We start from the raw sequence: 15,747 nt of genomic DNA on the forward strand, positions 1-15,747 counted from the left end.
ATAGCTCTTTGCTTCAGGTCTTTGCTCGCCTTTCAGTTCTGTGTGATAGCCCAGCTATCACAAAAGAAAAAAATTCTTCCTTCGAGCTTCCCGCGGAGCATCCGAACCCTGCGGAAGAACCCTAAAAACATAGTTAAGGGAAGAAGCCTAAAGGTAAAGCAAGAGCCCTAAAAGTAGAGGTAAAGGTAAAGCCTAAAGGTAAAGGCCAAAAGGAGAATAAAATAGATGCGCATTATAGGGTTCTTCTTTGGCTTAAGCTATGGCGCTTCCCAGTGAGAAGATCGATCGCTTGACAGTGCTCCATGGCGCGATCGTCGTCACCATGGATGGCGATCGAAATGTATACGCTTGCGGCGGCTTGGCGATGCGCGGTGACAGGATTATTGCTGTTGGGGAGGATCAGGCGATTCTGGCCGATTTTGCGAGCGGTGCGGACGACATTGTCGATCTCTCTGGTCGTTTGATCATACCTGGTGAGCTCCATTTTTCTCTCGGTTTCTCAAAATTTTCGCGGCGCGATGGGATCGGCCAGGGCTCATCAACACTCACGTACACACATCGCAGCAGCTCGGCCGGGGAATTGCCGATGATGTCGATCTTCTCACCTGGCTCCACAAGCGCATCTGGCCATACGAATCGAGCATGACGGACAGCGATTCTTTTCTCTCCACTTTGCTCTGTGGGATAGAACTCATTCGATCTGGCGTAAGTGAAATCTTCTTTCTTTGGTTTTGCTTTGCCCCTTGTTTCTTCCTCCCATGTTTCTGCCTTAATTCACGGGCTTGTTCTTCGTGTTCTTTGATGCGATCAATCACTTTCCAGGCATTCTTTCGTTTTCTTTGTGATCTTTCACATTGTTCTCTGTGCTGGATTGTTTGGTTTGGATTGTTTATATGCTTCTTTGCTGTTTATCAAACTTCTCCGATCTCTTACAGGCTTCGCATTCTTCTTTTAGCTTTGATCTCTTACAAGAGAACTTTGCATGTTGCTTTGTCAGGTAACTTGCTTCGCTGAAGCTGGCGGACAGCATGTACCGGCCATGGCTCGAGCAGTAGAGCTTCTGGGAATTCGTGCGTGCTTGACACGCTCAACGATGGACTCTGGGGAAGGCTTGCCGAGCTCGTGGGCAACCGAGACAACTGACTCCTGTCTCACGGTTTGCAAACCCGAGCTTTCAAGCTTATTTCGTTGGAATGATTTTCTTCTGGACTTACACAGGCCCAGGAAGAGCTATACAAGAGTTTAAATGGTAGTGCTGGGGGGCGTATACGCGTGTGGTTTGGTTTACGACAGATTATGAACGCTACCGATGCATTGCTGCTGCGTACTAAAGAAGCTGCCGACAAGTATAACACTGGAATACACATGGTATGGAAAACTGTCATTTTGTTCCTTTTGGTGATTCAAGTATGGCCGTGCACAGCATGTTTCAGAGATTCCTTACGAAAACGAGTACGTTATCAAAACAAGGGGCGTAGAGAACGGCACGGTCACCCATTTAGACAGGATTGGCGTTCTTGGTGAAAATCTCTTGGCTGCACATTCGGTATGGATCAACGAGGGCGAGGTATGTGTGCAAGTTTGAAATTTTCGAGTGCTGGAAACAAAACTGTGTGCTCTTCTACAGGTCAAAATGATGGCAAAATCCGGAGTTAAAGTGTCACATTGTCCTGCTTCCGCTATGCGCATGCTGGGATTTTGTCCCGTTCAAGAAATGCTAGAGCAAGGTGTTTGTGTCTCCATTGGAACAGATGGTGCTCCCTCAAACAACAGAATGAGCATGGGTTTGTATCGGTTGTTGTGCTACTTGACTTGATTGGCACTGATGTCATTGGCGATTTTTGCAGTGGACGAGATGTACTTAGCGTCCCTGATAAACAAGGGAAAGCTGGCTCACACCAGAGGAACAACTGATCCCACTGCATTGCCAGCGGAGACGGTTTTAGAAATGGCTACCATCAACGGAGCCAAATCCGTTCTGTGGGACAATGAAATCGGCTCTATAGAAGTCCACAAAAAGGTTGCACTTAAAACTTTTTTATTTTTTTTTCTTGTGAATTAGCTCTGACGATGTTCACAGGCTGATTTTGTAGTGATCAATCCACAGACGTGGTCGATGGTACCTCTCCACGATCCGTAAGAAACTCGTCAGATTTCCTCAAGCTCAAAGGCTCTTTTCATCTCTCTCGTTTTTCAGGATTTCGAGCCTCGTTTACTCGATGAGGAGCGAGAACATTGAGTCTGTGATCTGTGACGGTGTCTGGATAATGCGTGACCGAAAGATACTAACAATCGAAGAGGTATTTCATTTGTATTAACTTACAGAAATCCTACACACATTTTCCAGGCCACAATTCTCAAGACTGCGGCTCAGGCTGCCCAGGAGCTGATCCATAGAGCTGGAATCCAACTCCCGGAAAGAATGAAAGTCACGAAATAAATCTCAAAAAGAAAAGTAAGCATTTTTGTTCTCCAAAACTTACAAGATAGTTGTTTAGATCAAGTGCATGCAAAGCCCGGTGGAACGACCAGGCTGCAAGCAGCGATATACGTCTTCACTCTCTGGGCCATGACTGTCCCTTCCAGCAAGCTACAAAAGCAATCCAGGCTGAGGCTTCTCACGGCGACGCAGCACTGACTGGTTGGAGAATCGAGAGCTTTGCCGTCATCGATGCAAGGGAGAGATTTCTCGGGAAGATCGGGATCAGTGCAAGCCCCTCCCGCCACGACCAGCAGCGCCAAGAGAAGAAACGACACCTTGACGAAGAAGATCAGGCCAGCCATTTTCTTACACACCACCTTTCTTTCACTGACCTTGGTTTTGGCTTTGTCCTTCCAAGATTTATATCGAAACGTTCACAAGAAACATGGAGGGCTCTTAGGTGAGTTGTAGATAAGCCTTGGCTTTGTCTTTTTACTGTATTTGTAGGATCAGTCTTTCCTGGAAGATTTCTCATTCGAAGTCAATTGGAAAAATGATCATCTTGTGTTTCTCCAGCCCATTTTTTCGATATCTTGACAGTGTGAACAGCTGCTTGATCCATGCATCCGGTCAGCATCTTTTCATCCTTGAAAGTGATCAGAATTGCTGTGGGGCTGCTCAAAACTGCTATTGACTTCGTTGCTCAAGAGATCGAGATCAAAAGCTTCCTTGTTCTTCTTTTTCTTCTTTGGAAATCCAAGTCATTTTCTTAAAAAAGTTACAAATTTTATATGGATAACTTTTCACTATATAATAGTTTTTCATTGGGAAATGAATAAATCAGAGGAATGTCAACTTATCCTTCGTTATCCCGCATGATCTCCTGCTAGATTCCTGATGAAGTCATGGATAAGAACTCTGGAGCCTGGAACAAAACGTCAATCGGATTCTCCCCGCCAATCGAGATATTTGCTCAGCAAACCAGGGATGATCTCTCCAACTTTGTCGACCACCGAGAAAGACATCTTTTGATGTTTCTCTAAGTCCCACCAGGTCAAGCACACCATCACATCAGTCAACGATGGTAAAAATTTGTGTGACCGAGTCAACGCTATTTTGTAGAGTTGAACATGTTTAACTTTCCCATGCATTTTCGTGGCTTCCAACAGGTGAAAGCTGTAGCCAAGAATTCTGTTGAGCAGCACATTGCTGGTGGAGCTTATGTTTAAGAGAACGTTGCCCAAACTCAGGACTTTGTGTGATGTTACTCTTCTTCAGAGGAAGTGAAAATGGTGTGAATTCTAGTGTGATAGAGATGGCTGGAATTTGGATGGATATCTTGAAAACCAAAACTCCAAAAGATACCAATTGAGTTTTTCTGAAACGCGGAATTTGTGACTTCTGTGGCCCACTAAGAAGTCGATGTTTCCTAAATGATTTGGATCACTCTTCCTTTGCCAAGCATACAAGTGTGTTCGTTTCATTTATAAAGAATCTTTCTATGTAGTGTTGTAATTCAAGTTGTGCATCAAGATTAAAGAGGATGCAAGGCGGCTTAGGAGAGGATAGTTACCATCAGAATTCAGCCCTTCAGGCTCAGAGCTTCAAGACTGTCCAGCCCACAATCAAGGAAATCATGGCAAACAATACACTCTTGCTTGATCCATCCTTGAAAGTGATCAGAATTGCGGACTTGGGCTGCTCAAACACAATCCACGCCATAGACTTTGTCACCCGAGAGATCATCCAGCTGAGAGATCAAAAGCTTCCCTTTTCTTCTTCTTCGTCTTTGGAAATCCAAGCCATTTTCTCGGATACCACTGCCAATGACTTCAACACGCTCTTTTCTAAAGTTCCACATCTCCAAGGCGAGCCATACTTCTTCAGTGGAGTTCCCGGATCATTCTATCACAGACTCTTTCCTCGCTCTTCCATCCACTTTGCAATGACAAGCCATGCATTGCACTACATCTCCAAGGTAACACCTCGTTCTTTCAAAGCTCAAGCTAATCATGCTCGTCTCTTGTTAGATTCCCGATGAAATCATTGATAGAAACTCCACAGCCTGGAACAAAGATACCATGGTTGTCGATCGGTTCTCTCCACCAGCAGCACTCGAGGCCTTTGCTCGACAAGCTAGCGATGATTTCTCAAACTTTCTCCAGCACCGAGCTCAAGAAGTTGTGAGTGGAGGCATCCTTGTTACCATGTTTCCCATTCGACTCACTCAAGAGTTGATCACAGTTGATCTTACTCTTGCCCTTGAAGCATCATGGAAGGATCTCATACAAGAGGTGAGTTGACTTTCGCGGTCAATATTTGACCGTCAAATTTTGTTTAGGAGCTCTTGAGCCAGGAAAGTTTGGACACCTTCAATCTCCCAACATATGTTCGCAGCATAGAAGAAATCCAGGAAGCACTAGAACCAGTAAAAGAGTATTTCAAAGTGATTTACTCAGCAAATTTCACATATCCTCAGCCAGATCCCAAATCCTGGAATGCTACTGCAGTAGTGAAGAAGTGGAAAGCAGTGTTAGGGCGTGCAATTGGGCAGCACATTGGCAATGAAGAATTGGTTGAGCTCATGTTTAAGAGAATGGTGGCAAAGATCACGACCTTGACCATTCCCCTTGATGTTATATTGCTTGTTCTCCAAAGGACTGAATTATAAAGAAACAAATGAAACTATCCATCTTGAAACTTACCAATAGTCTTTGATTTGTGGAGAATTATACTCCACTTTTAGATAAATGTTGGCTGTTCACTCATATAAAATATTCCTCTTAAGTTAGACTAAAGTACTATATAAATTGAAAACCTTTACACCAAAGTCTTGTCGCATTTAGTTAGTAATTTTTCTTCTTCTTGCAATTTAGTGGAATTTTTGGTAGATATAAAACATATGAAAATAAAAAAAACTACCATCAAATTCTGCAAAATGTTTATGAATTGTAAGGTACAAACAATTGTGTTCTATTTTGTAACTTTTATACACAGTAAATTTAAAAAGTGATATTATTTTTATTTAAATATATCGCACTATCTAGAAAATCTTGACAAAACAAGTTAATCCATAATTAGAGTGTGCACTTCAACTACTTTTATGTTCAACAGGTTATTTTCACCCTTAAGTATATTGTATGATATATGAAATATATTTATAGTTGTGAGGGCCAAGTGTACGGCTACGATGCCATATACTAATATTAGCATAATGGGATTTTAGTAGCCATCGGATTGATTTCAATTTGGACCACTCATTCCTATATATAAACTAGAGTTTTTGGGCTAATTGATATGCATATTTTTTGTATTCCCTTTCCATATTCCAAGCACTCACATTGGTGGAGATAAGGGGCACCTTTGATTGTCCCTGAGGAATGCTTAAATTTGGGATTTTGGTTTAAATCTAGCTTTTTGCATTGTCTAGATCTATTATTTCTTTCTACTTTTTTTTTATCATTTCTCTTCTTTTGCTCTTTCTTTTTCATTCATCTTCATAGCAGATCAGCAATCTCCTCTTTTGACTCTAGAGTAGCAATTGGTCCAATTGTTTAATGCTATGCGCTTGCAATTGAATAATCAAACTCAATTGATAGCGGCATTCACAACACGTGGTACAACTCCTCCTTCTCTTGGTGCCAATCCTCGCATTCAGCCGGAGTTCTTTCGCAGGAATCCTGGGGATGATGTGTACTATTGGTTCAATCACTTCACAGTGATTGCCATATATTATTCTTGGGATGATGCTCAACGTTTGCATGAGTTTCCCATGTGTCTCCAAGGGACAACATTGCAATGGTATAATGGTTTGAGCACAGCCACTCGTGGGGATTGGAGTGTTCTTCCAGATGTCTTCAAACGTGCCTTCGGCCATGTCGACGACTGTGATGATGCCTTCCAACAATTGCATCGTCTTCGCCAAAGGCCATCTGAGTCGGTGATGCAATTTGGCATTCGTTTCTAAAGTCTTTTGCTTCTTGCGAAGCCTGTCGGAGCGGATCAAGCTAGGAATGTTGTGGCCAGCACTTCGTCAAGATCTTGTTAGACTTATGCATGCACTTGCTCCTGCCACCCTTGACGATGCTCTTCGCTTGGCACAACGTTATGAGACGTCGCCTCTTCCACTTCTCGCTACATGTCCTTCAGCTCCACTTCCTATGAGTGATGGTCCTGTTCCAATGGAGGTTGATGCTGCTACTGCTCGAGTCCAAGGACAAGGGCGAAAACGTGGTCGTGGCTGTGATGTTCGCTAATGAAGTTGGTCATACTTATCGGCGTTGTCGTGTTTTCCAAATTGGTGACCTCCATTTCCTGGATGGAGACCTTGGCGTTAGCAACATCCCATTGGTGTTGTTGTAGTGGAAGGTTTGGACACCGAGATGCATTCGGGAAACGAAGAGTTGTGTGAATAATAGAGGGACCTTGCGCGAATAAGTCAGTGACCCCTCCATTTTTCTTTCAGGAGTATCATCAAGGGGTTCACTCGGCAATGGTTTATCCAGTGTTTACTTTCTAAGCTCGTTTTTATAACAAGTGGTCTCCTATTATTCTCTCCATGTTGGTTGATACAAGTTTGAGTTTATTTTCTATTGCTCAACCTGTTGCCACATGTTGTCGTCTACACTTGCATTGTGCAGCGGAACTAGTTTTCATTCCTTATGGCAACAGCTGTACACATGCATGTCCACGGGATGAGACAGACCTAGTTGTGCGTGTGGGCGATCTCGAGCTTGAGTTGCAGTCGTTGCGGGTGGTGCCAAGTCAAGCTTTTAACTTCATTTTTTGTATGGATTGGTTGTAGCACAATCATGCCAAGTGTGACTTTGAGGCTTCTCCCCCTTATCTCATACTTCCTTATATTTTATCCATTCCTCTCACTTCTGTACCTTTTTGTCCCTCTACTTGTACCTCTCCTTTCATTACTTTTGTTCCCCCACTATTTCCTCCTATGTTTCTATCTTGTTCTACTCTTCCCTTTTCTGATCCCTCTGACAATCTTTGTGTTGTAGCAGTGGACCAGCTCATGAAAGAGTATTTTGAACTCTTTGAATTTGACCTATCGTCTGGGGCTAAGATTGCCACATGTCATCCAATTCCAACCGGAGATGCTCATCCAATCAAGGTTCCCATTCGTTGTCGGTCACCCAAGAAAATCAAGATTATGCAAATGTCAAAGAGATGTTGGAGAAGGGTGTTATTTAGAAGTCGCGGAGTCCTTGGGCATGTGAACCTCATTTTGTGACAAAGCCTGATGGGAGTATTCATTTCTGCATCAACTATCATCCGTTAAATGAAGTAACGATCCCAGATGTGTACCCTCTTCCTCACACTGCTGATCTCTTGGATCGTCTGGGGCGCAGTCGTTGGTTCACTAAACTAGATCTTGCTTCTGAGTACTGGCAAGTACCGATGGCTGAAAAAGATATTCCTAAGGCTGTTTTTTGTACACCATTTGGTTTGTACGAGTTCTTCGTGATGCCGTTTGGTTTGAACAATGCTCTAGCAACTTTCTAGCAGATGATGGACGGGGTTTTTTGTGATATGCTGGAGGTGACTGCTGACTTCATTGATGATGTTTTGATCCACTTGGAGGGGATGTGGGAGGAGAACATTCATGATGTTTGTAAAGTGTTGGATCGGCTATGTGACGTTGATTTAAAGCTGAAGTGGTCGAAGTGTGTGTTTGGGTCCAAAGATACAACTTATCTTGGGTACCGTATTTCTCGTGAGGGTTTGCAAATTGATCATGACAAACTTGTGGCTATTCTAAAGTTCCCTACTCCGAAGTGTGTGAATGATGTGCAACGCTTCTTGGGCAAGGTGCAGTATCTCGGTTGTTTTGTGGATCATCTTTCTGATCACATTGCACCATTGCAAGCATTGATTTAGTCATCAACATCATCTTTCATCTGGTCTCCAGATTGTGAGCAGGTGTTTGGGGATTTCAAAGAGCTATTGATGACTCCTCCAGTTTTGGCATATCCTGACTACACTCGACCTTTTATTTTGCATGTGGATGCTTCTGATATTGGTCTTGGAGGTGTGTTAATACAAGAGAGCTTGAGTGTACCTAGTCAGCGCCATCCTATTGTGTATATAAGCTGTACATTACAACCAGCGGAAATGAACTACTCCACAACAGAGGAGTGTTTAGCAGTAGTTTAGGGTTTCGAGAAACTTCATGCATATCTACATGGTTCTTGAATGTTACTTGAAGGTGATCATGCTGCTATTACTTCATTATTGAAGTGGAAGAACCTGGTTGGTTGTACTACTCGATGGGCTTTGAAGCTTCAGATATATGATTTTGATGTTATTCATCGTTCAGGGAGTTTTATGGCTGATGCTGATGCCCTTTCTCGAACTCCTCTTCCTTCTCCATTCTCTTCTCATGTTTCTGACAAGCCTGTTGTTCTAGCCTCTGTGGATTTTCTAGACGAGGATTTTGTGAGAAGCTGCGCAGGTTTTTCTATTGGCTGGAGATGCGACGTGATATTATTTAGTATGTGCATAGCTGCGTTTGGTGCCAAGCTTGTAATACTCCCCCTTGGGCTGCAGAAGGATGGTTGGAGTCAATTGCAATTTCCCGTCCATTTGAGTTGGTGGCCGTTTGATCTTATGGGACCTTTTCCACGGTCGACTGTTGGTAATGAGTATATTATTATTGCTTCTGACTACTTGACTCGTTGGTGTAAGCGACTAATTTTTCCATTATACTTTAGTCACTTAACCACACCTTTGACCACTTGGAGGAGTCTCATTCACAACCTTCTGAAGTCCAATTCAGGACTTGGGACTTGCTAGCCTCGAGGATGGCATCTATGCCACTCATCCCTTGCACTTAGTCCAAGTGCTCCACATGTCCGGTCCCAAAACCGACACCCAAAGGTACCACTGACATATCGGCCCGTTACGCTAAGGCCATGCCCATTCACCTTTGCCGCACTAGTGGTCCAATACCACTTGCATCACAATCCCGTCTCTCCAAGACTGGGCCAACCATCTGTGAGTGGTCATCCCAGATCCACTCCTTAGCATTGTTAGGATGCCTACCGACAAGGGGAACAGCTTTCCCCAATATCCCTCTGTCAGTCCCCGCTAGGTCCCTTTTTGCCCTTGGCTGTGTTTGCCAACACTGCCACTGGGTCGAGGCCCACAGGCTTGACCACTAAGTCCCATGGTCCTCTGGGACTTCCTCACCACATGACCATATCCTTGGCCACCACACCAAAGGACTGCTCCTTTTCCTTTCTATAGTCTGGGACTTGGGGACAACACTTCAGAATACTGTGGCCTTACGCGAGCCACTTGGGTACTCTCCCCGCCTTCCACCTTTGGGTGCTCTAGCCATGGGCTTAGAGCGAGGTTCCGTTGAGCCACGCCTGGTATCCAAGTAGGTAGTGCCACCCACACTTGGACTGGGAGCATCGGCCAGTCGATCTCTCGGGGGAACTAGAGCCGGCTTTTGAACACTTCACCAAGCTACCCCGCTTGTTGGTCTGTATTCACTCTAGTCTTGTATTTCCCAGTGGTCAGTTCATCACCCAACACTAGGTCTGGCCCTTCCTAGGCCAAACTGGCCTTTCCTAGCCAAACTGGCTCCACTGCAGTCCTCCCCCTTACTATACTTTTGGAGCTCACCAAACCCCCCAGGGTCTAGGAGACGAACGCTTTGGGCTTTCACCCTCTCAGACTCGGACTCGGACTCGGACTCGGACTCGGGCTCGGGCTCGGTCTCGGTCTCGGCCTCCGCCTCGGTCTCGGTCTCGGTCCCGGTCTCAGCCTCGGTCTCGGTCCCGGTCTCGGTTTCGGTCTCGGTCTCGGTCCCGGTCTCGGTTTCGGTCTCGGTCCCGGTCTCCGTCTCGACCTCGGACTCCATCTCGGGTCCTTCTCGGACTCCATCTCAGATTCCATCTCAGGTCCATCTCGGACTCCATCTCGGTCCATCTCGGACTCCATCTCGAACTCCATCTCGGACTCCACTTCGGACTCCATCTCGGACTCCACTTTGGACTCCACTTCGGACTCCATCTCGGACTCCATCTCGGACTCCACCTCGGACTCCACCTCAGACTCCATCTCGGACTCCAACTCGGGTCCATCTCGGACTCCATCTCGGACTCCACCTCGGACTCCACCTCGGACTCCATCTCGAACTCCAACTCGGGTCCATCTCGGACTCCATCTTGGACACTTCTACGTGTCATGTGTTGGTCCTTTTGGGTCCCTTTTTGGAGTCTCACTTATTGCTCGCTTCGTGCTTGTTCCTTGAGCACTTTGTTGGGAGTTCCACTCCCACTCTCGACCTTCCAAGTCGAAGCTTTTAGTCCAAACGTGTTACGCTCGTTTGGCTTTCGCTTCGGCCACTACCACGTGGCACCCTTTCCAGCTCCACTTTGGGGCCTAGGGATTTTGTGTCTCATAGTTGGGTGGAAGTTAGTGCTCTTGCTAGCGCCTCTGCAACTGCAGTTAGATACTTCCTCCTCAATCGAGTGGTGTTCCAGCATTCTTGTCCAGAGCGGATTCTTTCGGATAATGGTCCTGCATTTATGGCTGAGGCATTTCATGTTTTGACGTCTTGGTTGGGGATACGCTACACTTTCACAAGTGCTTATCATCCACAATTAAACGGTCTGGTGGAATGGCTCGTTCGGACATTCAAGGGGATGATTGCAAAGTATGTGAACTTTCAGCATTCAGATTGGGATGGTTATTTGCCGTCTCTTCAGTATGCATATGTCATAGGGGTGCAAAGTTTTGTTGGTGCTTCACCATATAAACTTCTATATGGTCATGATCCAATATTACCAACGGAGCTGGGTTTACCTTTGCGATTGCCACGAGCTACCGATGCTAGGTTATAGGATCAGTATTTGACGAGCATTCTTCCAGTTATCCGAGTAGAGTCTACCTAACATTTAGGCCACGTACAAGTGGAACAACAATGGCGGTACAACTCTCATCATCATCCACCTGCAGAGTATAAAGTGGATGATTTGGTGTTAGTTTATTTTCCCCATCTTACGATACGTGGTTTATCTAAGGGGCTCCTTGTGCAATGGAAAGGACCGTATTGGGTGTTGCGGCAAGTTGGACCATAAGTTTATGAGGTTCGGCATGACGTCTAGCAGGCCGATCCTATAAAGATTGTGCATGTGCAACGGTTGAAATGCTTCATAAAAAAGGATCAAGAGCAGTTAATACCACTTATAGATCCGTCGATACCTCCTCTTGACGTTCCTCTAGATCCTGGCCTATCTTCAAGAGAACCTTGATAGTCTTCCATTATTTTGAGAGGAGGGGATGATGTGAGGGCCAAGTGTACGGCTACAATGCCGTATATTAATATTAGTGTAGTGGGATTTTGATAGCTATCGGATTGGTTTCAATTTGGGCCACTCGCTCTTATATATAAGTTAAGGTTTTTGGGCTAATTGATATGCACATTTTCTGTATTTCCTTTCCATATTCCAAGCACTCACATAGATAGATATATATTTATACCTATATAAAATATATAAAAATTTAAATTATAATAAAGTAAAATTTAATTTAATTTAATACATAATAAAATATATGCTAAAAATACTTTGAAAGACTTTTATACCCTTTGAATACACCTTTTTTTAAAGGTTTTTTTTAAAAATGATATCCTCAGGAATCCATCCAAGTTCTAAAAACATGCTCAACATATCAATTATTTACTTTTTCATATCTAATTATTTTTTCTCTTTAAATTTTATCAATTTAAAATAAAATAAAATATATAATTTATAATAAGTTCTTACACACACACACACACACACAGATATATATATGAAATAAAATTCTACCATTAGCAATAAACTAGTCCAATGAAGTGCTGCTGAATATTATAGTTTCTACCCAGTTATTTCTAGCTTGCAGTTACAAAAGTATAAACCATAATATATGCTATAGCTCATTATTTGGGCTAAATCGAGGGAAGTACTATTTCCATTTATTTTCTTGCATTGACCAACTTGTATTTTAGTTCATGTGAGATACACAGGCCCTGTGCAAGAAGCACGATATCTACCGAAGGGAGCAACCACCAAAGTTCCATTCATGTTGGCAATGCAAATGCTGATAACAGCAGAAACAGATTTGGCCCCGCAGGTTGCTATCAAGTTATCATCATAATACGTGCTCATCATTAAGTTTGAGCACATCCCTAATCCACCACACATGCAAACCCAAAGTTAACTACAAAAGCAAATTTCTTATAATTATACTCACTGCATTTGCTTGTTGAATTGCCTAAACTAAAATGAACACCAGAAGAGCAAATACATATAACATTCTCTGAGATTTGATTTGATAATATACTGTTTACATTGATATTAACAGTCTTAATTTTCTGGCTGATTTTCCGAGGATTTTTGTGTGTAAATTTTACATAACAATGACAACGCTCCAAACCAATGAACGAACACAGGCCATGAAATATTCTTGGAATAGTCCCTTGGTTCGTGAATTAAAATTTTAAAAAATAGCGTATATTCTAGTAGTATCGTTGGAGGTTTTTCATTTGGTCGATCCAGGGCAATGCAGCTTCTCCGGGCGCTATGGCTTCTCTCTGCGCTGCTGTTGCTACTCCTATTGCCGCTTGGGATTCACGGCTTGGAGAGCGTCGATCGCGATGCTCTAGAGGAAGAGGATTTGGATCTGGAAGACGAGGATCTCGACACAGTGGAAGGCCCCAGGAGCGATGTGGCTATGAATTTCGTGGCCGATCTCACAGATGAGAGCGCGCCGCGCGTGATTTCGTCGCGGGAGTATGTTCTTCTTCTAGGGTACGCGAGCTGGTGTAGCAGGAGCGCGGCGCTGCTGCCGGAATTCGCAGCAGCAGCATTGGATCTTGCTGGCTATGGCGATGGCAATGGCGCCATTGTCTTTGCCAAGATCGATGCCATTGCGAATCCAAAGACCGCCAAGCTCTACAATATCAAGGGATTCCCGACAGTGCTCTTCTTTGTCAATGGATCTGTCCAGCAAGCATACTCGGGAGGTGACTCTAAGTCGGTAAATTTTCCTCTTTCTCGTTCTTTTTGTTCTTCCTCTTTCATGCTCTAAACTAAAAAGAGATTTTTCTGACCAGGGAGGAGATTATCGACTGGGTGAGAAAGAAAACTGGCTCGCCAGCCTCTACAGTGGTCTCAACGAAAGACGCGGAAAATTTTCTCGCGAATAGTTCTGTCATTGTGGCCGGATTTTTCGACAAATTTGAGGTGAGCTTTGTCCTCCTGCTTACGTAGTTTGCTGGATTTATCAAGTTTTGTCCAGGGAGATGACTACAAGAGCTTTATCGGAGCTGCAAAGCAGGAAGTTGGCACACCGTTTATCCAAACAAACAGCCTCAATGTGGCGCAGACATTTCATTCGAGTATTCGTAAACCACCGATGGTGTGGATACAGAAGAATGAGCCCGAGTTTTATGTTCCTTTCGGTAAGACCAATTCTCAATCTTCATTCTCAATCGAGACAAATGCTTGTTTCAGATGGAACTTTTAGTGCACAAAATCTCCTGGATTTTGTCGAGCTCAACAAGTTCCCTGTCGTTGTAAGGATGACGTCTAAGAATGCTGCCAGAATAAACTCCAGTCCTCTTAAGCTTCAGGTTTGATTGTTTTTTTCCTTTGCGTGTCATTTTCAAATCCCTGTGCAGGTGTTACTGTTTGCAAATGAAATCGACGTGAAAACTGTGTTGCCTCTGTTTGAGGACGCTGCAATGGCATTCAAGGGCAAGGTACTGTGCTTTGAGTCTGTTAAAAAGTTCTTGAGAGCTAGCTTATCCTTTCGCAGTTGATCTTTCTCGTGGTAGAAAACAGTGACATAGACTTTGCAATGCCATTTCTCTCGATGTACGGGGTTCAACCTGAGAAGCCTGTTGTGAGTTTTGATCTCGTTTTGTCATTTCACATTGTATCTAATACGGCCGTACAACAGATCGTTGCCTTCAACTATGACAATGGCCAAAAATTTCTTCTGGAGGAAGATATCAATCTGCAGAACATTCTGGTTCGTAATGATAGTATATTCACGAAGTGTTGCATTTCTAACAGCATTGTATGTCCAGGCTTTCTGCCAGAATTTGTTGTCTGGAGATCTTACACAACACTATAAATCAGAGCCTATCCCTTCCAAGGTACTGAGACTTTAATCGTGGTTGTCTTGACGGTCGTGGATTTGTGCAGGACGAGAGAGATCTACGAATTGTTGTTGGGAAAACGTTCGAGAAGATTGTTCTTGATGATTCCAAAGACGTCTTTCTCCAGGTTGGATGTTTTCTTATTTTTACGTCCACTCTTTTGTCTAAGAGGCTCATGCTTTCGATCACAGATAACTAGCCCATGGTGCGGAATGTGCGAGACAGCCAACAAAACAGTAGCTAAACTCGCGACGTTTTTCAAAGGCATTCCATCCCTTGTCATAGCGCAGATTGACGCATCTTCAAATGAGCACCCCAAGCTAGAGGTAATATTTTCAAAGTGTAGCCTATTCTTGTTTCTCACCTTCGTTTTTCCCTTGATAGGTGACGACTTATCCAGCATTTTTGTTCTACCCCGCGGGCCAGAAAAACCAACCTGTAAGTCCAATTCCCTTTTACAAACTCGGTGTAACTCCTTGCCACAGATCACCGCTCACGCAAAGACAAACTTAAAAGGCCTGGTCCAGTTTGTGAAGAAACACGCAGCCATTCCTTTTGCAATGCCAACGACACAGCACACCAAAACCAAAACGAGCTCTACATCATCACCCCCTGATAAAGACGAGCTGTAGCGAAAACTCCAACGCTGCAATGTGGTAAATAGCAAAGCTGCTCTCCGGTAAGACGAGAGAAGCGGTAAGCTAAACGACAAGCATAGCTTTTTGTTTCTTCCAAGCTTGAACAGTGGTGTGAGTTACTGCTAAACACTTACTTCCAGAGAACGCTTACTTCAATTTGTTTTTAATTCCTCCAGAAGAAGCATGATAGTAAACTCCCGAGCATGCTCGCGTACAGGAGCTCGAGTCGCTGCTCAATCAAAGGCTTTTGCAGTTCACTGCATTCGCAAGATTAAGGACTTCGTCACAGCTGCGAAGATATAAGGTGTCCGAGATAATGGCTTGGATCTCCAATGAGGAAGAAGGAAACTTCTGATATCTTTCAACCTCCATAACCTTCAGCATAAACATTTAAGAACATATAGCCTCCAATCGTTAGAGACAAAAGCCTTACCACACTGTGCTTATCAAATCTTAATGAAGGAAAGTTTTGCTCTAGCTCCAATGCTGCTTAGTTGAGGAGTGCTTGGCAGTGT

The 15,747-nt window shown here is 44.0% G+C and overlaps 3 protein-coding genes across 6 annotated transcripts; all 3 read left to right on the forward strand.

The window, feature by feature from the left end:
* The first annotated feature begins 211 nt into the window (after positions 1–211).
* Positions 212–2,993, forward strand: LOC9636605 (5-methylthioadenosine/S-adenosylhomocysteine deaminase). Of its 3 annotated transcripts, none has more exons than XM_024667567.1 (11): positions 212–473; positions 533–705; positions 998–1,156; positions 1,219–1,368; positions 1,424–1,567; positions 1,628–1,784; positions 1,848–2,020; positions 2,081–2,136; positions 2,198–2,300; positions 2,348–2,455; positions 2,499–2,993. In XM_024667567.1, exons 1-10 carry the CDS (start codon positions 260–262, stop codon positions 2,438–2,440), a joined length of 1,422 nt encoding a protein of 473 aa, XP_024523335.1. In that variant the 5' UTR covers positions 212–259; the 3' UTR covers positions 2,441–2,455; positions 2,499–2,993. The 3 variants fall into 3 exon arrangements, with proteins under 3 accessions (XP_024523335.1, XP_024523336.1, XP_002993985.1); XM_024667568.1 differs by having other exon boundaries at positions 2,587–2,993; XM_002993939.2 differs by having other exon boundaries at positions 2,348–2,993.
* Positions 2,994–3,965: 972 nt separating this feature from the next.
* LOC9636606 (indole-3-acetate O-methyltransferase 1) lies at positions 3,966–5,093 on the forward strand. The gene is made up of 3 exons (XM_002993940.1): positions 3,966–4,400; positions 4,453–4,716; positions 4,764–5,093. The coding sequence occupies exons 1-3, from the start codon at positions 3,966–3,968 to the stop codon at positions 5,091–5,093; spliced, it is 1,029 nt and encodes a 342-aa protein (XP_002993986.1).
* Positions 5,094–12,971: 7,878 nt separating this feature from the next.
* On the forward strand, positions 12,972–15,359 carry LOC9636607 (protein disulfide isomerase-like 1-5). 2 transcript variants are annotated; one of them, XM_002993941.2, is made up of 12 exons: positions 12,972–13,464; positions 13,545–13,674; positions 13,730–13,892; positions 13,945–14,063; positions 14,112–14,192; positions 14,249–14,335; positions 14,393–14,464; positions 14,523–14,591; positions 14,641–14,721; positions 14,786–14,920; positions 14,979–15,032; positions 15,080–15,359. In XM_002993941.2, the coding sequence occupies exons 1-12, from the start codon at positions 12,992–12,994 to the stop codon at positions 15,224–15,226; spliced, it is 1,611 nt and encodes a 536-aa protein (XP_002993987.2). In that variant the 5' UTR covers positions 12,972–12,991; the 3' UTR covers positions 15,227–15,359. The 2 variants fall into 2 exon arrangements, with proteins under 2 accessions (XP_002993987.2, XP_024523332.1); XM_024667564.1 differs by having other exon boundaries at positions 13,191–13,468.
* The last annotated feature ends 388 nt before the right edge of the window (positions 15,360–15,747 follow it).

The sequence above is a fragment of the Selaginella moellendorffii genome, unplaced genomic scaffold, assembly GCF_000143415.4.
Source record: "Selaginella moellendorffii unplaced genomic scaffold, v1.0 SELMOscaffold_179, whole genome shotgun sequence".
NCBI lineage: Eukaryota > Viridiplantae > Streptophyta > Lycopodiopsida > Selaginellales > Selaginellaceae > Selaginella > Selaginella moellendorffii.